The sequence below is a fragment of the Lutra lutra genome, chromosome 12 (assembly GCF_902655055.1).
Source record: "Lutra lutra chromosome 12, mLutLut1.2, whole genome shotgun sequence".
Taxonomy (NCBI): domain Eukaryota; kingdom Metazoa; phylum Chordata; class Mammalia; order Carnivora; family Mustelidae; genus Lutra; species Lutra lutra.
The window spans coordinates 4,377,285-4,400,925 of NC_062289.1; the positions used below are offsets into that span (position 1 = coordinate 4,377,285).

General features: G+C 53.8%; 2 protein-coding genes across 4 annotated transcripts in view; one reads left to right on the forward strand and one right to left on the reverse strand.

Annotated features, from left to right (window-relative positions):
• Positions 1-3,298: 3,298 nt before the first annotated feature.
• CNDP2 (carnosine dipeptidase 2) lies at positions 3,299-21,956 on the reverse strand. Of its 3 annotated transcripts, none has more exons than XM_047697515.1 (12): positions 21,899-21,956; positions 19,061-19,151; positions 17,829-17,972; positions 14,289-14,451; positions 12,049-12,137; positions 10,254-10,454; positions 9,263-9,347; positions 8,207-8,367; positions 6,138-6,302; positions 5,129-5,270; positions 4,799-4,946; positions 3,299-3,823 (listed from the first exon to the last, which is right to left on the reverse strand). In XM_047697515.1, exons 2-12 carry the CDS (start codon positions 19,118-19,120, stop codon positions 3,760-3,762), a joined length of 1,422 nt encoding a protein of 473 aa, XP_047553471.1. In that variant the 5' UTR covers positions 19,121-19,151; positions 21,899-21,956; the 3' UTR covers positions 3,299-3,759. The 3 variants fall into 3 exon arrangements, with proteins under 3 accessions (XP_047553471.1, XP_047553472.1, XP_047553473.1); XM_047697516.1 differs by lacking the exon at positions 21,899-21,956 and adding an exon at positions 21,853-21,893; XM_047697517.1 differs by lacking the exon at positions 21,899-21,956 and adding an exon at positions 20,153-20,279.
• DIPK1C (divergent protein kinase domain 1C) overlaps positions 20,994-23,641 on the forward strand; it is a 52,418-nt gene continuing 49,770 nt past the window's right edge. The window contains exons 1-2 of the mRNA XM_047698080.1: positions 20,994-21,014; positions 21,684-22,399. Coding sequence (XP_047554036.1) covers positions 20,994-21,014; positions 21,684-22,399 — 737 coding nt within the window. The remainder of the gene's footprint in view (positions 21,015-21,683; positions 22,400-23,641) is intronic.

Below are 23,641 nucleotides of genomic sequence, written 5' to 3' on the forward strand. Positions count from 1 at the left end.
CACCCCAAACTAGGCCCGCAAACGGTGAGGGCGGCGGGGAGAGTTCGGGGCTTAGTGAGAAAGGCACATGCAGGGCTCTCCACATCCGCCGTCTTCCCCTACAGGTGGCACCTTGCCTTCTGCCTTCAATGGCTAAGAACACTCAGTAGGAACATGCTTTCAGTGGAAGGAAAAGAGCAGAGAAAAGCGCCCGCCACGAGTCCCAGCTCACCTCGCCTGGAGCAGCTGCTGGGCCTCATCCACGCCCACGGCGGGGCTCCACGCTTCCTGCACAACCGCATGCCAGGCGCTGCGGAAGCCCTGGAGAACCTTCCACACACCCTCTCCCCGCAGGGAGACCGGGAGCACCTAGGAAAATTTCTGGGGCCTCATCGCAAGGACCCCATGGGCATCCATCCGACCCGCCTGCTGCACTGGCCGCGTGCACGCTCCTTAGGCAAACAAGGTCTAGCGCTCTGGACCTAGGACTCTGGTCATCAGAGGGTCTACTCACCACTCTTCCGAGTTTGGGATCCATTGGGCTGGCGTCTGTAGCCTCTAGCAATTTCCCTGGACCTCAAAGGAAAGGGGAAGAGATGGTCTTATCCAGGTCCTCAGCAGCTGTATTTACTACTTCTGGGCACACTGCTTGTCTGCGCCCCCGCCCCTGCCCCGGGACAGACAGGCAGACAAGGCTGCTACAGTGGACCATTCACATTCGCAAAACAAAGATGCTTCAGAGACACTCATTCAGTGTGCAGGCCCAGGAAGAGACAATGCATCTCATACGCACAGATAATGGGATGAGGCAGTGGCCTGGAAGTCATCTGATGTCACTGAAGGCCAGCAGGGCAGCTCAGGCTGCATCAACAGGTGCTTCTTGGAGTGCATGCGGAGGGGTGGCCCTTGAGGGGAAGCAAGTGTGTGTGCCCAAGGCCAGCAGAGATGAGACAGAAGCAACAGGAACACAGCCTGTGACCTGGGGCAGGTGTAGAGCCTCTGCTCTGTCTTCCGGGGGCCCTTGTGACAAAAGCTACATGTGAGCTCGATCAGCATTATAGGCCGCGTGTTAGCCTGCCTGGGGTGTGGCAGACATGCCGCAGACTGGGGGAGGCTTAAACCACAGAAATCTATTGTCCCCCAGTTCCGAAGCCTGGAAGCCCAAAATCAGGGTGTTGGGAGGATTGGTGCCTTCTACGGGCTGAGGGAGAACCTCTTCCTGGTCTCTTCCAGCTGCCGGGCGGTTGGTATTCCTCATCCTGAGAAAACACCACCCGATCTCCACCTTCATTCTCACATGCCCTTCCCCGTGTGTGTGTGTCTGTGTCCAAATGTCCCCCTTCCGCGAGGACATCAGTCATGTTGGATTAGGGCCGGCCCTACTCCAGTGTGGCCTTGTCATAATTAATTGCATCTGCAAGGGCCCTATATCCTAGTAAGATCACATTCTGAGATACTGGGGGTTAGGACTTCAAGTTATACACTTGGGGGCTGGTGGGAGACACAGTTCCACCGCTAATGGGCTGTTTCCAAATCACCTAGAGAGATCTTTCCAAACACACCAGACTGTGAATCCAGATCTCCAAGGGTTATCGAGGGCAGGGTTGATCCCTGATCTCTCCCACAAGCACAGGTGGGGCCACAGGACCGTGTCCACTAACACCTGGGTCAAAGTCCACATTGTTCCCTCTCGAGTAGGCTTTGGCCATGACCCCGCTCTCCAAGGAACTTTTCTTCTTCCTAAATGACTGTTCAAGGTGTGCACTGAAGCCGCCTCTCCACAAAGGCTATTTCAAAGAACAGAGGCCAGCAGAATTCTGCAAACCATCTTTTTATGCAGCATTCCTATAGGGGCCATTGTCATAGGCCACAGAGTAACAGATTCTCCTAAACACAGGTGATTTATGAACCTGGCCGTGAACTTGGAAGGAACGGACTGTACTGGGCTCTCTTGAGAGCCCAAATTGGCCCACTGTCACATGTTGATGGGAAACGGTGCAAAGGCAAAGAAAGGAAGGTGTGAACAGCATTCGATCAGACTCGTTTCCTGATCCCCATGCAGCCCGCTCCCTGAAGCTGCAGAGGATGACACCATTAGAGTTTTCTCCGAGAGTGAGTTAACCAAGCGTTCTCCATGAGTCCTTCCCTATCTGAGGCTATGCAGTCTCTCTGATGGCCTTGGGATGAACGTCGTGGCAGAATCACGGTGCAATTCTCAGTATGTATTCCCTGACCCACGGAGCGATGGCAACGGAAGCCAGACCCATTTCCTGCGCGCACCCCCCGCCCACCGTGCGGTTAGGAGTGGCCACGTGACCTCCTGAGAGTAAGAGGCCGCAGAGGGAACTGGGCCTGGCCTGCATCACGCCTGAAACCACAGGCTGAGATGCGGCTCGGGCCGCTGGAACTGGAATGGCCACCGTGGAGCAAGAGACGACAAAGTGCAGAGGAGACCAGGACCCAGGGACAGAGGAGCCACCGCGCCAGCCTGGCCTACCTGCGCAGGCTTGACAAGGAGAAACATGTTAATAGCCACAGCTGCAAAGGCTCCGGTCACAGTGGCCTATGTCCTCACTAATGCACATAATTAAGGATTCTGACATGTCTGTCATCTTTTCCTGGTGCCATTCCTGAAAGTGACAAGGGCGGAACGAACTTGCATTTCCCTCCGGCACGTGGAGACACTCAAGTCCCTTCAGGCTGGAAAGGCTCCTCTGAGCTCGTCGTCTTCTGGGTCGAGGACGTGGCCCGCTGAGTTCTGCCTTCCTCTATAGGAGACCGGGCGGCTGTATTTCGGTGGGGGGCCAGCTGCCCGCAGGGGAGTGGCGGCCCAGGGCGAGCTTTGGATTCTGCACGTCCGAGGCCCCCGACCCCGGCACAAAGCAGCTTTGGCAATGCTTCGTGACAGCGCAGTCTCGTCCGCGCCGCACGACTCTACGCCACAAGGAACCAGAGCGGAGGTGCAAAGACCCCAAGCACGGTGCTCAGAGGACTGAGCCACATGAGTGTGCCGGTGAGCGAGTGGTGTTGGATGGGGGAGGGATGGGGAGGCTGGGAGGAAGCTGGAGGCTGCAGGGGACAGGGGCTTCCAAACACACTGCAGAGAACCCAGGGCTCTTAGAACCGCTTCCCGTGTCACCATCCTGCCTCATTCAGTGTTGTGTGGGAGGACCCAGGGACGAGCACCCCACTCTGCCTTTCCTTGTGTGCGCTGGGGAGAGAAGGCAGGTGCCGGGCCCTCCCCGCCCCCCCCAGAGCCCCCCCGCACAGGACAGGGTACCCCACAGTGAGGCCAACGGGCAGGAACTCTCCCAGAGGCTTCATTGCTACTTTTTATTTGGCAGCACAAACTGAGAACAAATAATCCTTCCAGTTAAGTTTAGATTTTGAGGAATCATAACAAAGAGAAGACAGGAGACACCGGTACTAGCTTCAGGTTGTGCGAGCAGGACAGAACCCACACGAGGCCAAGGGATCAGAAGGGGCGGCCCCGGGAGGCACCGGGTGCCCCCGATTAAATCTCCCCAGCGCACGCATCCGAGTGGGGAGGCAGGGCCGGGCCGGCCCGCACCGAGGGCTCCGTGCAGCCCAGCTGGCCGGCAACCACACCCCGCAGTTGTGTGCTGGATCCTGGCTGTTCGCTGTAGACCTCATGCTGCCCACCTCCGGGAACGTGGCATGGTCACTCCACATGTGCCGGACAAGAGGGCGAGGAGAGCGCTGAGCTGCACGGTCCTGAGTGGCGGGGACGGCGGGGGACAGGGGCAGCGCTCCTCACTCCTACAGCTGGGACACCTCATACAGGTAGGCAGCCAGCATTTTGGTTCCTTCTATGTAGTTCAGCCTGATGGAGAAGAACAGGCCGTTGTGTCGGCTGCTGTCCAGCGGTCCAGGCGTGCGCCCGGCGTCCTTTCCAGGAGTCCCACTGTCCTGGCTTGCTGGCCTTTAGTTTGCTGGCCTTGAGAATTTGGCCACCTGGTTCTCAAGTGTGAGTTCAGTCTACCTGCCCCACTAGGGACCCATCCTGGTCGTGGTCTAACAGAAGACACGGGTCCCACCCAATACCCAGTACTTAAGAAGAAAAGCCTCACTTTGCTCACAGTCCCTCCCTTTGGATAAAAGGCCTCCCCTGTGCCTGGATATCCAGGTCTCTGTCCCTTCCCTTGGCCTCTGTCTTAGCTGGTGACTAGCCTACCCCCGTGACCCCTGGACGGCTCCTGTTCTCTGTCCTCCTTGGCTCTTCGTATCACCCACGGGTCCTCCCTGCCTGCCTGCACCCTCCTCCTTACAGTGCTAACTCAGGGACACCTTCCACCCTGTTGGCTGAAGAGCCCGCCTCATGTCTGCATTAGCCAGAAACATAGAGAGGGGGCTTGGGACCAGCGAAGACACTGACTTTCCAAACAGGCGAAGCACGGAGTTTCTTTAGGAGTCCTAGATGATGTCCCGAGACAAACATGGGCACTGGCTGAACCCTGCTGTGAAGAACCCCCCCTGCCCAGGGCCTGTCGCCGCCTCCAACTGGAGGTGCTCGCTACCCTGAAGACAAGACGGCAGCAAGCAGAGCACTGCCCTTGGGGGGGCCTCCCTGCCCCCTCCTGCTCTCCTCTCAAAGCAGCCAGACAGGTGGGGAAGAAGGAGGCGGGGAGGGAGGAAGAAGGAAAGGAAAAGAAGGGGAGAAGGGGGGGGAGGGAGAAGGAGGAGAGGGAGGAGGCGGGCAGGGAGGAGGAGGGAGGGCACACCCAGGCTCTCATGGGTCTCTCAGGGGCAGCCATGAGGAAACGAACGCAGGGGCAGGACACAGGACCCAGAGCCTCACCTGTTGAGCTTCTCATTCTGGGAGTGGGCGCCGTCGTCCGCGGAGCCCACAGGCAGCAACATGACGTTCTTCCCCGTAGCCTCCTGAAACGTCAAAGTCACAGGAATACTGCCACCTTCCCTGGTCAGGTCGGGCTCGACACCAAACACTGGGGGAGAAGAGTAAAAGACACGGTGAGCTTTCAGGCGGCGAGGCTGGGGACCTACAGCACCTACTACCCAGCGACAGGAGTCCAAACCCCAGGTGTGCCTTGGGGACGGCAGCCACACTCTCCCAAGTGGGCGGCTGGCATGGCCCCACCCTGGGGGCATCCCCAGGGAGAAGTCTCACCTGTTTTCAAGGCTCTTCTCCCAGCCATGTAATGAGGGTGGTTGAAGTCAGACACCCAGGGCTTCCCACCATGGCCCATGTACACCTTGAACTTGTTGGGGCTATGCAGGTCGGCAAACTTCTTCGTCAGGTAGCTCGTGACCTGCGTCACAAACGAGACACAACGCACTGTAGTCTGGCCTCTGCGCCGGTGCTGAGGTCCCTCTGCAGGGGGGTCTAGAGGGGGGTTGAGCGGGGCCCACAACGAGTCTACACTAAGTCTACACCGGTCTACACCAGTTTACAGAGTCTACAACGGATCTCGTTTCTCGCTTCCTGCTGCGCAACACTGAGCACGACTGTGGTAACAAAATAAGGGATTTTATCAAGAAACAAAATCCAACATTTTGAAGCTAAAAGGTACACTTTCATTCAAGCAACCTACCCTTTACAGATGTTCCCACTGGATGATGTTTAAATCAAGTCTTTAAAAAACATCCCTTGATGTGCTTTACATTAATCATCATATGCAGACCAAGAGTGGAGCCTGGCGCCAACTGGGGCACATCTGATGACAGAAGCTCAGGCCTCAGTTTTCTTGCAATAAGGAAGTCTCTGATGCCATCTCTCCAGGAAATCTCAGATGAGGGCAGGGTGACTGCCCCCTCTGGGATTTTCCCCTTCTGGAATCACGCCCGTCCACTCCTCACACTGGCCCAGACGCAGCTCCTGTGGGTTCTCCCAGTAACATACTTGGCCCGAAGCTGGCATCTGCCCAGAAGCCTTACGATGAGGTCAAGGGTCAGGTTTTAGCATGTCTCAGCAGTGACAAAGGTCACACGTGATGCTTTTTATATGGCCTTTATCTCTGATCAGTTTCTGAACTGCTTATTCAGGCAATTATGGGGTTACCAGGAGTCAAGAAGTAGGGAAGTGTGGGTCTGGGGTTCAGTGCCCTCCTGAAAGTCTTCATGCTCTGAGTCCTCTGTGGAGAAGCCGCCCCCGCCCACGTCCCAGCTCCCTCACATGCCTGCTCGCTGACGACTTCTGGAGTCATGTTGGGCACGAGCCTGATGGAGAACTTGCCAACCACTTTCCTAGGAATCACGGTCTTAGCCCCTGACCCAGAAAAGGCGCCTTCGATCCCATGAAGGGAGAGGGACGGGTACCGCCATCGGTGCATCAGGATGTCTTTCTGCAGAAAACAAGAAAAGGAGTCAGGGGACACCACTGTCTGCTTATGAAGGAGACGGCAATGGCATCTGAGAAGTTCCACCAGGCGGCCCACGGCCTAGGGTCCACACCATCACGGGCATCAAGTACCAACCCAGGAGAGCTGAGACACGAGCCTGCCCCGAATGTGCTCTGGAACCTGCTTTGACACAGCACAGTGTGAGGGCTCTGTCACACTCCCACAGCCTCAAGCGTGGCATCTCCCGGCCTCACTGCTGGTGGCCAGGAGAGCCATGGGGTTCCCACCAGCCCCGCAGAATTGAAGGCAAGTCATGAGCCTGCCTAGATCAGAGCTCCTGCGGGGCCAGAGGCACCAGGAACCAGGAGAGAAGAGGGCAGCACGGCGCAGGCCATCTGTGAGCTTCCTGCCCCCCAGGGGAACGGAAAGCAGGAGGAGTTCCTGCGGGAGCAGAGCCAGGACCATCCACGGAGCCCTGGGCCCAGGGACCACGACAAGCAACGTCACCCTCTGCCAAGGGGACTGGCCCAGAGCAGGCCCTCATCTCCTACACATGTGCCTGAGACCAGTGCCTCTCACGCCCACTGTGCCCCAGCAGCGGCACAAGACAAGTCTGAAGAGGCCACATGGCCACCTGAACGACAGGCTGGCAAGGAGAAAGGTGACATGGCTCCGGGCTCCTCAGAGACTCAGCCACCTCATGTGTGGACTTCCCGTCTGTGAACCAGGTAGGGTCAGTGAGACGGGAAAGAGACACGTGGTCCGAAAGGAAAACACGTCACACACAGACGCTAAACTGCTAGGCAACAATGCAGGAACGACAACAGGAGTCTGTTTGGAACCAGCTTTCCCAGACACAGCCTTGCCCTGGACTACTCTTTCCCGGCCTCAGGCCCTCCCTGCCAGCGGCCCCCCCGAGCCACCTGCAAACTCCCGCTGCAGTTGGGCCACCAGCCCTCCCCCGTGAGGCCTGCTTCCAGATGCCCCCAGGCCCACCCCATGCCACACCCCCAGCTCCAGACTCTCCCCTGCAGCGGCCCAGCTGCTCTCCCGCCTCACTGTCCCCACTCTGACCCGCATCGCCTCTGCCACCACTTGCCCGCCAGGGAGGGCTCATCAGCTCCTCCCTCGGCTCAAACCCATCACGTCCGCCATCTTCCAGGACAGCACACGTGCTCCTCGGGACACCACGGGCCTGCACACCGGGCCTTTCCAGTCCAAGTCCCAGGCTGCCCAGGGCTAGTCCACCCCACGACCAGCTGGGCTCCCTGCGCCCTGCCCTGGCGTTCACCCCTGCTGACCCCTACCAGCCTCCCCTGGCCCTGGAGTGGACTCCACACTCTGTCACGCTTCTCTGCCCATCTGTCTCCTGGCGAGATGAAACTCATGGGCTGGGCCTGGCCATATCCCTCTTGTACCCCAGGGTCTGTAGCTGCAATTCTACTAACAGCTACATCAGATGTAAACGCACACTCGTGCCACACAAGCCAAGAACTAGATTAATTAAGAGAAAAATCCCAACACAATTTTTTCTTCATAGTTAAGTAACTACTTTGAGCCAATGCTTTTCACCGTGGTCCTCAGCTGTTGGGGACACCTTCAATCATCTCTGTGCCCAGCGGTAAAACATCACTTTGCAGACGCAAATCAGGCAGAAGCTGCTGCTACTGTGTGTTCTCTGTGTACGTTCTCCAGCTCCTGAGTTGTCAAAAGTCAACATGTGACATTTTTAAAAACCTCCTCCTTCCAATTCCAAGCCTGGTAACGTGCTGCATTCCCGAGTCAGGACCACCTGAGGACTCGGGGACACATGCAGATGCCTGATCTCTGCCGGCAGCCCTGGCTCCTGCCCATGGGAGTCCCCAGCACAGGGCCTGGTGGGAGGCTGTGGGTGGGGGGGCGCCCACCTTGCAGCTGTGCAGCAGAGTCTCCGTCCCCACGTCCCTGGCATACTCCTCCAGGTCAAAGTCGATCTGGTCGTAGAGCTCCAGCTCCTCCTCCGTCACGGGGGCCACTGCCTCGTTGATGCCAGGGATAAGGATCTTTCCTTTCTTGTCCACCAGACAGCCTGGGAGGGCACAGAGGAGGGGTGCTCACAGGGCGGGTGGCAGAAACGCAGCAGCACTCCCACGGGGGGCAGGGGGCCCCCACCCCAGAGCACTCAAGCCCTGCCTAGGAACAATCAGTTAAATGTCTAAACGACCCAGTGAGGGGAGCAGTAGCGTCTCCCCACTGTAACACAGAGATACAGAAGCTGGGGGTGACCTGTCCCATGTCACGGACCAGGAGACAGACCAAGCAGACTGCCTCTGGCAGGCTTCCTGTAAAAGCCACTACACTGATCAAGAGTTCTTTTTTAATCCAGGTTGCAGAAGAAACTAGCAGCTCCCAAACGAAGGAGTCTGAGATGAACAGAGCAGAATAGGCTCCCATGCTAGGAACAACAGGCTGCACGTATGGTGGCCGTTATCCAAGAGGGAAGGGGACAGAGCTTAGGCTAATCCTGGGGTGAGGCAAAGTTTCATCAGCCTTGACAGCAGGATGCAGGGAGGACGGGGCTGGGCCTCCCTCCCATAGGGCGGAGCAGAGGGGGCCCTCGCTGGGGCGCTGGGGTGCCGAACAGACCGGGGCAGGTGCCCTCCCAGGGACAAAAAATACAACCATGTCCTGTGACCCTAGGGGCCCACTCAGACAGGGATGACGGAGCCAGGAACTGCCCGGGTTGGGTCCCTGAGGTAAGGCAAGGTTTAGTGACACACAGAGGGGTCCAGGGAGACAGAGGCAGAAATGAAGCTTCTTCTCCTTTCAAAGGGAATGGTGAACGGAAGGAAGTAGCAACAGGGAAAGAGACAAAAGCAGTCCACAGAGAATGGTGACAGTGCCAAATGCTGAGGACAGCCTGAAATAAGGCCACTCTAGCTTCTCTCCCAAGTCACCAGGCAGTGAGTGGAACCCGTGCTTACCCATCAACGTGATGAGATCTGTCATGGCCTCGTGCACCGAGCCCCCGTACACGCCTGAATGCAGGTCTTTGTCACTGCACTCCACCTGGACGGACACAGAGAGCCCTCCGTCAGCCGCTCGGCGGGAACTCAGCCTGGCCACGTGACAGCACGGAGAACAAAGAACATTCACGAGATCTGACAATCCTCAAAATCAAAATCTGTTCCCTTGAGGAACAAAGCAAGACATTTCCGAAATTACAAAACTTCGGCAGCAACAAAAGAAATACTCTTTCAGGAACGCTGACCGGGGGAAAGCGGGGGTGCTGACCACGGGCGCACACACACGGCTTCAGAGACCTTACGCTCTTCTGCTGAAAGAGGACGCGCACCATGAAAGGCGGCCTGTAAGGACCTTGAGCCTGAGGACCTGGGGCCAGCACCCGCTGCCTACTTCCCCTCACTAGCCTGTGACCAGCATCGGGTTTGCGGCCTCGCCAGGCCTGAGTCTCCACACCTGTGAAATGGCAAAGTGAGAGTGACAGACCACAGCCCCTGGGCTCTTGTGTTACACTGTTTGTAGAGAGACGAAGGGCTCAGGGCAACAGTGACGATGACGCTGGCATTTTCAGCCTCTAAATACTCCCTCACAGGAACCAATCCACCCAGTGTGCTGGACCTGGCCTCGTCTGTGGAAGGGACGCAGGCTCAGCTGAGCCCAGCCCTCCTGTGTTGCCCCTGCGCCCGGCTTCTGCGTCAAGCACAGCCACCCGGTCCCCTCGAGATCTCTGGTCTAGGCTCCAAGACAATTCTCCAAACACCCAGCAGCTCGAGGTGGCACGGAACGGACTCTGGCTGGACAATCCGGAAGGGGAGTCACACAGAGACCCGGCCCACAGAGAAGGCTCCGGGATTCTCCATCGCACACGGGGCCCCCTCCTGCTACGGAAGGACAAGGGAGACTGCGGGCGGGGAAGAGACACCACAGAACATGGAGAACTCGACACGCTACCTCGATGAAAAAGTAGCAAATGCCCCTGAGCCCGTAGGTGATGCAGGGCTTCTTCTTCCCCAGCCAGTAGTTGTCGGAAATGCAGACGTAGTCCACGTCTTTGAAGAACGTGTCTTTCCGGGAAAAAATCAGGTCGTCCAAGCCTTCGGAGCCTGACTCCTCCATGCCTTCCAGACAGAACCGGACGTTGACTGGGATTTCCTGCGGGAGGGAAATGAGTATCGGGAGGCCTTCAGTTCTCACACGCTTTTCTTTCTTAGGCACCACACACAGGAAGTCACCAGATGCTTTGCAATCACAAATCTCACTCAACTTCCTCCAGACCCATCGGGTGGGCTGTGTGCGCCCTGTGGTGACCCTCAGTGCTCATGTGCTGGGCGGTCCAGGCACATGCGTAGAGCCGGCCACAGCCACCCCCACACTGCAGATTCCTGCCAAGGATGTCACGGTGTGACCACACTTCTACCCGCAGGGACTGCTGCGTGCCCCAGCACCAATCAGGAGTCTCCAGGGAAGCCCGAGTGACTCTCTCCACACCACAGGCCACAACACAGTGTGGCAGGGACTGGCCACCACCCCCGCATGCCAGAGCGAGAGGGCACCTGCTCCCATGCCTGGGCGCTCCACACCACGACCCCCCACCTTCCACGCGCCAAAGGCCCTTCTCCCACAGAGCCCATGGAAAGCGCGAGGCGCCACCCCGCTTGGCTCCTGCTGTCTCCCAGGCTCCCCGGTGCCATGCAGGGAGGTGGCCCCTCCACAGAGGAGCACACGGAGGGGCACCCAAGCGAGGTGACTTGCCGAAGGTCACATAGGCTACAAAATGGCAGAGCCCCCACGTGGACACAAATCCCTGGGGTCCTTGTTCAGAACTGCCCCCAGACAGCCCTCTGCTCCACCTAGGTCGCCCCCTGCTTCTGCCTCCCGAGCACAATCTTTCCTGGGACCTGGCACGTGGAGGGGCATAAGTGAAGGGCTCTGGCAGCTCTGCGCTGCACACAGCCACCCTCCTCTCGGTCACCCCCAGATCCCAGGGGGTCCTGGAGAAGGGGGAGCCTTCACGGTCTCTGAGCCCAGTCAGCTGGAGGCTCGAGCCTATGCTCCCTCCTGTGCAAAATGACAGCGTGGACCAGAGAGTCCCAGGCCCTCTGCAGCCCCACCACTCGCCCTCTGGCAAGAATATGCTCGTCTTGTTATTCTCATTTTATCACAGTCCAAGATAAAGCACGATGCAAAGCCGGTCTACACGACAGTGAGGAGCCGGTTAAAGACAGTTGAAAAGATCAGTAAGTAACAAAATACAAAGTCTCTGACAGCTAGAAGTCTGGGCGTCCTGTTCCTCCCTACTCCCTACTTTTCTATTTTACAAACTTTAGACAGGGGCAGGTATTTCAGTTAAGAAAATGTATCTTAAAAAATAAAAATTTTTCAGGAGGATAAAAACCACCCTGAGAGAGCTAGGTCGCCCACTTCCACACAACCCACGACTTAGACTCTGGGTGAGGCATCTCAGCGGCAGAGCATGCGGCTGAAAACTCGAATTTCAGGTGCTTGCTGGGGTCCCGCTGAGTCATCAGTACTATGACCTATGGGCAACTATAAAATAATTACAATTCCTAAAGCTGGAGAACAAACCTACAATCTTACCTCTGATCCCACTGTGCTGATACAGTTTTGGGGGACCTTGCCTTCTCATATCCTGGGGATCTTTGATCTTTACTGGCTGTTCTGGGAACACACAGCCCTGCTTTGTACCACTCTGCTGGAGCAAGGCAGTTAGATGTGATTTGAGTACCTGATTTGTCTTCTGGAAGGCTTCCAGGGCGTTCAGCCAGCCGGCCACTGGCCCCTTATCATCAGTTGCGCCTCTCCCATACAATCTGCCTGGAACAGCAATCAGCAAGCCCAGTTACAATCCCAAGGAAACAGACAAGAAAGCGTGTTGCTGGTGCATAGCTGACAGCGTGTCAGCGCCCCCACGGGCAGCTGGCCCGAGACCCCCTCTTCCAAGCGGAAGCCCCGTTTTCATTCTGTCAGAGTCCCGAGTCCCGCTCCTCCAGTACTGTGAGACTCTGCCAGAGAACTCCCCATAATCACTAAGAGCAAGCCCGTGGCTGCTCCCAGCTCCCCTCCCCTCCTGCCAACAGACACCGCAGTCAGCCAGCGCTCCTGTCCCTGCCGACCCAGGCCGGAGACTGCTCCAAGGGGCAGTGCCAGCCGACTCATTCCTTCCAATCTACCTCCTCCACTAGCTGGTAGCAGATAAAGGTAGGCAACCTAGTCATATGTAGGACCCACAGTGCACCATCATCAAGAGAGAACTAGAAATCTCACATATCCCCAGTTGTGACACCTAATTCGGTAAGGAGAAGAATAGATTCATTATTTACTTCTCCATGTTATCCCGTTGAAAACCAAAGGACACGTTCGCTACTGCTTTTCCTCCATGTCGTTAGTCTCAGGATCCCCCCTCTGCACACCCACTCCTGGGACCCCTAACAAAGGCTGGTGGGCACTGGCCGCCACAAAGGTCATTGGGCCGTTGAGTCCAGACCCTGCTCCCCACCCTGTCCTATGATGCATAAGCTCATCAGAGGGGGACCAGGCCGGAGGAAGGACAGCACTCGGGCCAAGGCGTGCTCAGGGCTCAGTCCCTCTCTGGCTAGGTCTGTAGTGGCCAGGCCTCGGACTTGCTCATGTCCAACATGTTTTTAGTGTTCGGCAGTTGCAGCAAGACCACCCTGAAGCAGCAGGACGCTTCCAGCCATCGCCACTTTGGGAAGTTCTTTCTATAAACTAAACCCACTTCTCACAAAAGCTACAGAATTCTCCTAAAAAGCGTCCTTGCTCCTGTGATAAGCACTGACTGAATCACTCGCTCCGACATTCCGAAACTGTGCGGGACAGAGGTGCCCAAGGTGTTGTGCTCCCTCCCTCCCAGGCCCCCCTGACAAGAAGGACGGTGTGCCACCAGCTGACCACAAGGAAACTTATCTGGGGGACGAGGTGTAACCCCAGCTTCATTCACGCCTGAGACCCTACCGCGGGTGCCTGTCTGTCAGATTTGGGAAGGAGGGAGTGGGAGGCCTCCCAGGACAATGGGTGAGCAGTGCTGGTGCCGAAGCCGGGATCAGCTGGCACAGTTGCCAGAGCAGTGCTGAGGAGAGATGCGTGGGAGGGACAGAGGAACCCCGCTGAGTCTCCCGAGAGGTGTCAGGGAGAGACACATGGCACTGAGGTCCTCACGTAGCAGGGAAAAGAGGGGAGGAGGACTCGCAACTTCAACAAGCAACAGGCGAGCTCTCCGTAAGCAGCGTGTGTTGAGTGGGGAGGAGCCCCGTGGGGACTGCAGGCCCACAGGAGCACGGTGGGGGCAAGGGTGACCTCCAGGTTTGTGGATGGGCAAGGGAGGTGGGGGGACCGTGTGGAGGCGGGGGACGGGGAACAAGGACGAAGGGCAGGCCGGAGAGGAGAGACAAAGAATCCCATTCTAGACAGTGGCAAGGGGAACAGCCGTGGATGTGCGGGACTAACGCTCAGCAGGGGCCTACTGGGAAGTCAGCGACCACGCTGTGATCCGACCATGGCACGGAACCGAATTCCCTCAGTGACGTTGCTGCAAGTGACAAGTTTCCTAGACTGTGCACAGTAACGGACACAGCTGACCCTGAGCCAGGGAAAGGTTTGGACAGAAACCCAGCGCATCCGGTTATAAGGGCTTAGATTACAGACAGTCTAGACTTAGCCCAAGGGGGCGACACACAAGTGAAGGGGCTTCCTCATCTGGCCAAAGACAGTCAGGTACAGAGACGTGGAGATTCAGGAATGAAGGCAGGAAGAGGCTCCATACCAAAGGGGTCAGGAAGAAGGGAGGGCAGCCTGGAGTGGGTCCTAGACAGACAGTCTCAAGTGCCCGTGGGTGTGTGGCCCACGTAGGGCTCGAGGACCATTCCCGAGTGATCATTATGTCCCCAGCCAGTGCACCCCCTCAGGTAGAAGAGCAGGAAGGCTTCTCCAGAGGAAAGTATCCCTTACCGTCGCGTTCCACCAAGGTGAAGGGATCGCTGTCCCAGCCATCCTCCAGGGCTGCCGGCTGCACGTCCAGGTGTCCGTAAACACACACGGTTTTCTTCTGTGGGTTGGAGCCCAGCTTGCCGAGTAAAATGGGAGGGAGCGGAATCTCAGAGCCGTCAGGGAGCTAAGAGTCGAGAAGGAAGCAATTGAGGACAGCCTTTGTTTAAAAAAACTGGGTGTTTATAGTAGATATTATTAAAGTATCTGGACCAATTTATGTGTTCTTATCAATCAGCCTATATCGTAGAGTTCAAGAACACAGTGTTCCGCTGCATCAGTAATGGACAAGACCTTCCTTCCCCATAATCCAGAGCACTTAGACTGTATAATGTTCACCAACTGTAGGCAGTTTGGTAAATTTTTAAAAGCTGATTTTTTTTTAACGTTTACATTAAGAAAGCATATTATGAAGACTAAGTTTGGGGTACAACTTTGCTCATTATTTTTTAAATAATGGATGAAAACTACTACCATCTTCTTAAAGCAGGAGCTACACATTTGAAATTCTGCATGTGGATCACAACTGTGCACAGAAAAGGATGCAGACCGGGACAGAAAAGAACAGAATTTGTAGCAAGCCACAGTAAAACTAGCAGTGAGAGCCAGGAGCTCCCTCCTCACGCTGAACCAGTCTCCCATAAGCCCCTAAGATCAGGGGTGCTGGGGGGGCGGGGTATCAGGGTATCAGTCAGAGCACTAAGTGGACAGGTGCTCTAGGTAGCGTGCAGGCCGCCAGGATTCTTGCAGGATCTGTCTTTCCAGTGAACTGCACTTGGAAACACTCACCTCAGTAACTCTTGGTAAGCCACAGCACTGGTGCAGCCCTGGGACTGACTCAAGGTCGCCCCCCGCCACCCACGTGAAGCACTCCCAGAGCTGGGTTCACACACTGCTTCCCAGAGGACAGCCCCAGCCTTGAGGGGCAAAGAATAGTTCCTTAGACTCACGACCCTGGTCACACGTGACATGTGGCACTATGGCTGCCACTGGCCCGCCACTGGCCTCAGGAGAATCATGATTTTTAAATGACTGATTTTCTCTAAATAAATTTCTACTCGATATAGCTAAAATACTGAAATACTTTACCATTTTTCTGAGATGCGAATTGGGCCCACAGATAAATTTGTGCTGAAATTCACACTGCAAATTGCAAATCTCTGCCCGGACATCCCTAACTACTTGCAACAGGGAAGAAGGAAGTCTGGCTAGAAACACAGTCACATGCTTACGGGCTACCACATAAGGGTACCACTCTCCTGGAGGACCTGTCTGGGCAAATGTCTTCGACAAGGATTCCACATGTCTCCCCGCTTCTGCCCCATCCCTGCGGCCACCTCCCTGCTCCAGTTCTCAGCCCTACACTCACGGCCCTGGCGCCCAACGGGCCTGAGTCCATCCTCTACACTTGGTTCACTTCTTCCCTCACCTCACTGCTTGCTCACAAGCCACGACTGTCCCATTTCCTCAGCACTTCTGTCTGGAGGTCAGGCCCCCAGTGACCAGGTCCCCCCACATGTCCTGGGCACGCGCCCTTTCCACCCTCCTGCCTGGGCAGCAGACAGGCCCGACTTGATGTTACTTGCAGCAGCCTAGGCAGTGGGCCCGATACCAAAGAGCCCGCCAGCAGCCTTCCCCACCGTCCATGCCCGCCTTCAAGCCTTGCCCACCAGGGGCCCAGGCTCTGAGGTCCATCACTAAGAACTGAGCTCCAAATGTCACTGTTCTCCCAGAAGCCTGAGGATGCCTTGGCTTCTGCATGTACCCGTGATGACACCCAACTCCACCTCCACACCTGCCCCAAGTCATCACGGCTTCCTAAAACATGGGTCACTGCTGTGAAATAAAGTGACGACAAGAGAAGTTCCAAAGGCTGTCACCTTACACTACAAGGATCTCTGCAGAACTTTTCTAACCGAGACGAAATCAGTCAATTCCTTGATAAGAATAGGTCTTACGGTAATTTGGGAGGGCTGCGGTCATTTACCTTTTGTGGAAGGCTCTTTCTGAAGAAATGCACTGCAGTGTCAGTGTTAAATAGAATAAATCTATTGTAATGAAACAACTCTTGTAAATTGTTTGCCACCTAGATTTTTGTTTTGTTGTTTTTTTACCATATTAGGAAAAAAGGCAAGGGGAGCAAATCAGTTATGCTTCTCAAGAAAATATCAAGTGGGGAAAAGTGCCAGGAAGATACAGTGTATCTTAGGTCAATTATTACATTTCTGGCCAAATGAAATCTCATACATACAATACTGAGTGGGAATCAGGAGACCCATGTTTGAATCTCCTTCACCATCAACTGATTGTGGGTGCCCAGTGGAGACACAGCCCACCTGGGCCTCTGGGTTCTTCTCTTTATGAAAAGACCAGATGCCACTGAATGTCCACACATAAAACCCCAAGACTATAATACCAGCGGACACGTCTGTCACCAGGCAAGAGAATCGAAATAAGCCAAACCCTGTTACCCCCTGTAATATAAAAGAATATTACAAACTTGGAAAATACATGACATGACACATGCCATTAGTGTGGGACTTAAAATCATCTGAAACTAAAAAAACTGAAATAATATACCATTAGTGAGATGGTTCATTCATGTCAGGAAGAAAATGAACCAATGTCACCAGTCAGAATCCTACAGTAAAATGCAGCTGGGCCCCCGGGCCCAGTAGCTCTTTTTCAGGAATGAACTCATATAAAAGTGCTGCTTCTACCAGCTGGGATACAGAGGGCACAGCACAGTGAGTGGGGGTCTTTATCCCTTTTACACCTACACAGACAGTGTACAACTTCCTAGTTTGAATGCACACGGCTTTCTAGGGGGCAGTCTCAGTGATTTTCAAAGAGTGACCATGACATTACTTCTTTTTTTTTTTTTTTTAAAGTAGGCTCCACACCCAGCATGGAACCCAACTCGGGGCTTGAACTCACAACCCGGAGATCAAGACCTGAGCTGAGATCAAAAGTCAGACGCTTAACCCACTGAGCCACCCAGGTGCCCCGACATTAACTTACTTCTGAGTAACCTCAACACTTGAAGAAAAACACTGAGTATTACAAAAGCTTTGCCCCCATCCAGCTGAGAAAATTATACAGTTCAGTATTCCAATCAGGACTTTTTTATTTGTTTTAAAGACAAGCAGATTATCTGAAGCAAAAGATGGTTTAAGAACATGCTGAGTCCTACATGCCTGGGTGGCCCAGCTGACTGAGCGTCCGACTCTTAATTTCAGCTCCGGTCATGATCTCAGGGTTGTGAGATCGAGCCCCATGTTGGGCTCCGCATTCAAAATGGAGTCTGCTTGAGATTGTCTCTCCCTCTCCCTCCGCCCCTTCCCCAGCTCACATGTGCCCTCTCTCTCTCAAATAAATAAAAAAGAAAAAAATAAAATAAAAAGGAAAAAAATAAAACAAAAAGGAAAAAAAAAAGAATGTGCTGGGTCCTTAGGTAGGTCTGATAATTGTGGTTCTGTACTTCCCAGAGCACCAGTGCCATACCTTCTGCTTTCCAATATCTACCAATTCCACTGAGCCACCCAACTGCTTGATCTCTGCAGCAACAACTTCCAGCATCTTCCTGATTTCGCCTCTCTTCTCGGGCCACGCAGATACACTCTGGATGGCTACCCATTCTGCGAGTTTCTGTTTGTGGAAAATAAGCAAAAAGGGATTCTGGAAAGGTGTTCCATTAAGGAAGAAAGGTATTCACAAATTTGTTGCCTGCAACCAGTCCATTTTTAACGTGATGGCTAGATGTCGAAGAAAAGAGCGATCACATTTGTTTTTTGTTTAACATTTAAAAAAACCTGGCTATATCAAGAACTACAGCATAACAGAAAAATGTCACATTGTGTGTTTTTAACCATTAAGCATGAGATGAATGTGAAATGTACAAAGTTCCATAAATAAGTTTATAACTGAATCTAACAAAATTACAACAACATAGAGAAAATACCCAACATTTTCACAGTCTAAGTTAGTTTGTTATTCATGCTCACTATGGCCAAGTTCTTTGCAGTATAATTGTAGACTGAGTCAAGATTTCATCTGAAATGTCTTCCAAGAATAACTTTAAAGCACAGTTCTTTAATGTCAAGAAACAGATTTAATTTACAACATTACCAAATAATTTAAAACAGATGAAATGCAAAAAGAAAGTTAAATTTCTTTAGTCTCTATGTACCACAAGAAATTGTACATGCAGATTAAATAAAAATCTCTCATTAGCTCTACTATTTCTGGAAAAATAGATTTTTTGTCAAAAGCTAAAAGTATAACTTGCATACTATTACGATGAGGCCGAGGAGAAGACCTCTAGCTAATACACATACACTTTCCGGTTACCATTTCTTTTGTGTGGTGAGAGAGCCGTAAGAGCCACTCTCTCAGCGAACTCTAAGTGTGTAACACAGTACTATGAACTACAGTCCCCAGGCTGTTACAGTCAATCCCTAGAACTTACCCATAACTGAAGCCCGCACCCTTTGACTGACCTCTCCCCCTTTCCGCCAGGCCCCAGTAGCCACTATTCCACTTCCTGCTTCTGAACCTTCAACTTTTCGAGATTCCACATATAAGTGAGATCATGCAGTATTTGTCTCACTCTGTCTAGACAGTATTTTTAATATTTAATTTAAATGGCACAGCTCCGACTAGTTTCTTGAAAGTTCCTCAGAGCCCTGCTGGATTAAACCTAATTTTAACGCTTACTATAATAAACATTCCCTTACCTTAATGTAGCGATCCTGATTTTGATCGACATATTTAAACAGGGTAGTGAGGGCAGACATCTTTCAACCAGATCGCACTCCTTGAAGGCTCCTGGAAGGAAAAACCATCCGTCAGTACCGCCAGTGGATGGCCTGACTGAGCGGCAGTCCGGAGGCCTCGTATTTAAACTGATAGAGAGCTGCCCCGCCCTCGAGGCCATCACGAGGACTCCAGGAAGTGAGCAGAGAAGCTTGGGGAAGCAGTTAGGGTCTCACAGTGACCTCCTTCTCTTTTCTCAGAAGGAAAATGTGCACAAAATTACGTGTCAAAATGGCACAAAGCCAAAGAAAGGGTCTGAGCTGAAGACCATCTGATGAAAATTAGAAGCAGATAGTTCCTGGTAACACTGACTTACCAGCACTCAAATTTTTTGGAAAGCACACAGAAAACTTCCCATTTACTATTACCACGGAGGAAATAAATACCCCAAGGATGCCAGCAAAAATGTCACATCCTGCTACTGTCACAAATCTACAACACAGCAAACAAGACCCAAGGAGAGGTAGATAAATTGTTTTAAAAGTTGATAATCTGAGCCCAATGGTCAAAGGCAACATGTGACACCCCCACAAAGGCCTGATTAAGATAAAGGAACATCTGTGGAAACCACAGCCCCCCTCAGGGTGCATTTGCTATCCTGTGTGGGACCCAATACATTCTGCTCCACTTTGCAAATACAGGGGAAAGGAAATCATCGCACTAGTCATCTTTAAAATGGGAATGTATAGGAAACAAAAAGGATCCTGGTTTGGGGACTTCCAAAATTGTCTCCACCCTCCGACTGACATTTCAAATTCCATCAAGTGGCAAGACTGGCCCGAAGCAGCCATGGGAAGAGCTCGGCCAAACCACAGTGATACCAAGGATGTCAGAAATGCAGCTGTAGTCCCAAGATCCTACAATATCTAGGTAGTTCTAAGGCCTGGGGATGGACACACTGTAGACACAGAGTACTTTTTTCCGGGTATGGGTTCCAAAGTGATTGCTCAGCAGAGGCGTGACTGTGTAGTGACATCAGGCCTGCTAGCTGTTGAGTGGATTAAGGAAGTTACCCTCCATCTGTGCGATCCCTGTGCAGCAGGACTTGGTAAGGGCAGGGCAAACCACCCAGTTCTCAGAGCCTCCTTCCTCCTCTCCAAACAATCACCACTGGGCATAAAATATTTACAAACCTCCTAGCCAGCCTAGCCTGCTTCAGCTGAGGCTTTTATCTGAAAGACAAGACAGTCCACAATGCTGGAGAGGCATTTCATGAGCACTAGTAAGTCAAATTCTCATCTGTCACCGATAATGCAAACAAAGAAGCTATCTATGACAACTCGCCACGCTGGGCACTTTTCCTTCAGGTCCCTGGTCATGATATAGCCCAAATCCCAAGCTCACTGAGCACACTCTCATTAGTGCAGCCAAATTAACCAAGGGCATCTGCCTTCGGCTCAGGTCAGGATCCCAGGATGCTGCGATCGAGTCCCACACTGGGCTCCTTGCTCAGTGGAGAGCCTGCTTCTCCCTCTGCCTGCCACCTCCCCTGCTTGTGCTCTCTGACAAACACAATCTTTAAAAAGAAAAGAAAAGAAAAGAAAAATTAACCAATGGCCTTCCATTGGTTCACCCCAATACATAACTACCCAAGCTGCACTTTACCCAAAGACTAAACAGAGACCGGCCTGCTCAGCTCTCCATGCCAAGTCCCCAGGGCTGGCTAAAAAGTAACTCCTTCTCGGAAATAGTAACCTAGTCAAAGGAGGTCAAGCCAGGGCCAGTGTCGCCCTCCCACTCAAGTCTGGGTTATTCCTGTCCCAACCTGCCACTCCTCCCCATCCAGTCCCCAGCCCACGACATGGGGCCACTTTCATTGCCCTCCCCCCGGTCCCTCCCCCGTGAATCGCACCGATGAAGGTAAAAGCGATGAAGGTAAAAGCGATGCGCGGGAGTGAACAAGAGCACACATTATGCTTCCAAAATAAATGCCAGGAGCTCTGAAATGTCCTGGGGGCGGGGGTGACATTACGTAAATGATGAGGCCAGGGAGAGGCAAGGCCAAATGAGACTGGCAGCACCTGGGCCCCTCTAGCGATGCCTACGACTGACTTCGCTCTGAGCGTCCCCGTCCTTGTCCCTCGGGAATTCAGGGCACATTGTGGAGTAAAGAGACGCACGAATCCTGGCTTTGAACCCACAGAAGCCAGTGAAACCGGGGCAGGAACCTCCAACGCGCCCACTCCGGGGCTTAATCCCAAACAAGTGTACAAACCCTCCTTCGCCACTCGTCCCTGCTCACGGGAGGGGCAGCTGGCGACACCGCGTCGGCGCGAGGAGGACCGTCCCCACCCAGGGGGTGGCTGGCAGGGGCCCCGCCCGGGGGCAGGACCAGCTCCATCTTCCAGAAGAGGAAGCCGCTGAGGACACGACCGAGCGAGGCGCCCCCGGCCCGAACGCTGCAACCTCCCCGCCTGCCTCAAACGCCGGCGGGCCCCAGCGACCCCTGACCCCGGGCCTCCGCCGAGCGCGGAAGGGCTCTGGTACCCTACGGGGCTCGTCAGGGGCCAGCAGCTGAGCCTCTGCGCGCCCTTCCCGCGCTAGCAGCCCGCAGCGCCCCGGACCCCCGGGAAGGCCTTCTTCCAACGGGGACGCCCGCCCTTCCCGTCCCTGCTGGCCACGCGGAACGGGCGGCGGGCCAGGCCGCGGCCCCGCTCCCACAAGCCGAGGCGCGACTCCCGCCGTCGCCTGCGACCCCCTGCCCCAGCCCCACCCGCGCTCGCCCAGTGCCGCCCGACCCTGCCCGCGGAAGCCCTCACCACAGCGGCTGCCGCGCCGGTTCCGCACCACGTGCCCGGTCACGCCCCTGGCGCGGGCCCGCCTCCGCCGCCCCGCCCACCAATCCCCGGCCTCGCTCGGAGGGCTGGCTGGGCGTCGGGCCTCGCCCCGCCCCACGTCGCCCCGCCCCGCCCCTTTCACCAATCACCGGGCTTCTTGGAGAGCCGGCGACTCCCCGCCCCGCCCTGTCCCGCAGAGTCCGGCGGAGGGCAGGTTTCCCAGGCCGGAACCCCAGGCCGGAACCCCAGCCTGCCCCACCCCACCACCCCAGCCCGCTTCTTCCTTCTCAACCGGTTCCGCCGGGCGGGGTTCCGGTCCGTGGACCGTGAGGTCCTGAGGTCCCAGGAGAGGGTCCACGCCCCACCCTCGGGCCTCTCCGGCTGGTCCGGGGCGGTGCTACCTGCCGCGGCCCGACCTGGGTCGCTGGGCCGCCCCAACCCCCTTTCCGAGGGAGCAGGATTTAAACCCTGCGGTCCCGGGAGGTGATGACGGAAGAAGACCCACTGCTTATTTTTGCTTGTGTTTTCTCCGCGGGACCCGGGGGTGGTGGACATCTCGTTAGAGGAGGCCCCGAAGAGTTCGCAAAACCTGCACCTCTCCCACATGCCGTCCTTTTTTCTTAATGGCAAGTTTAATAGTTGCTGTAAATACTTTAAAATAAAATGACCCTCCCGTAAGTTTTCCATCTGTATCCCTCTCAGGTTGTCAAATTGTAACTCTTTTTTTTTGATTAAGTTCGAGAAATGAGGGACTATTATGATCATATATATCACAATGTTATCATATACTATGACGTTCCAATTCTACCCCCCACCCCACCCCCCGTCAAGTCGAACTGTACGAAGAGCTTTTAAGGCGGGAAATTTATCTATATTAAATAATCTATGATTCATTTTTAACTTTTGTCTTGTCTTTGTGTGTGTGTTTTTTTTATTTTAATTGAAGTGGAGTTGACATATAATGTATTAGTTTCAGGGACACCACCGTGATTTAACAATCATAGCCATTAGGAAGTGCCCACCACAGTGAGTGTAATTACCATCTGTCACCAAAGTTGCTACAGTATTCCTGGAAGTTTGTAGCTCTTAATCCCCATCACCTAATTTGCTCTGCTCCCACAACTTCCCTCTGGTAACTGCTATTTTGTTGTCTACGTTTGCGAAACTGTTTCTCTTTTGTTGTTTTTTGGATTCCATGGAAAGTTGAAATTATAAGGTTTTTGCCTTAGCGTAAGACCCTCTAGATCCATGCAGTTTATTGTGAGTGGAGAGATGTTATTCTTTTTTTTTTTTTTTTTTTAACAGCTGGGTAATAGCCCCTGTGTATATATCTCACAACTTCTTTATCCATTCATCTATCAATGGACACGGGTTACTCCCGTATCTTAGTTATTGTAAATAATGCTGCAGTAAATAAAGGGGTGCACAGATATCTTCGAATTAGTGTTTTCATTTTCTTCGGGTAAATACCGAGAAGGCAATTCCTGGATTGTATGGCATTTCTATTTTTCATATTTTGAGGAACCTCTATACTCTTTTCAAAGTTGCACCAATTTACCAATGTCACCAATTTTTTAACCACTTTTTTTTTTTTACCAATGTTGCACCCATTTGCACTCCCACCAATAGTGCACACAGTTTTCTTTTTCTCCACATTCTCACCAGTGCCTGTTATTTCTTGGGTTTTTCAAATTAACCATCAAATTGTAACATGTTAATACTTGA

Excerpts from the sequence above, each read along its gene's own strand:
- CNDP2 (XM_047697515.1), bottom strand. The coding sequence starts at position 19,120 with ATGTCTGCCCTCACTACCCTGTTTAAATATGTCGATCAAAATCAGGAT. Across the intron at positions 14,452-17,828 it reads TAGATATTGGAAAGCAGAAG|CTCCCTGACGGCTCTGAGAT; the intron begins GTATGGCACTGG and ends CTCGACTCTTAG. Across the intron at positions 6,303-8,206 it reads CTCTGCTGCACAGCTGCAAG|AAAGACATCCTGATGCACCG; the intron begins GTGGGCGCCCCC and ends TGTTTTCTGCAG.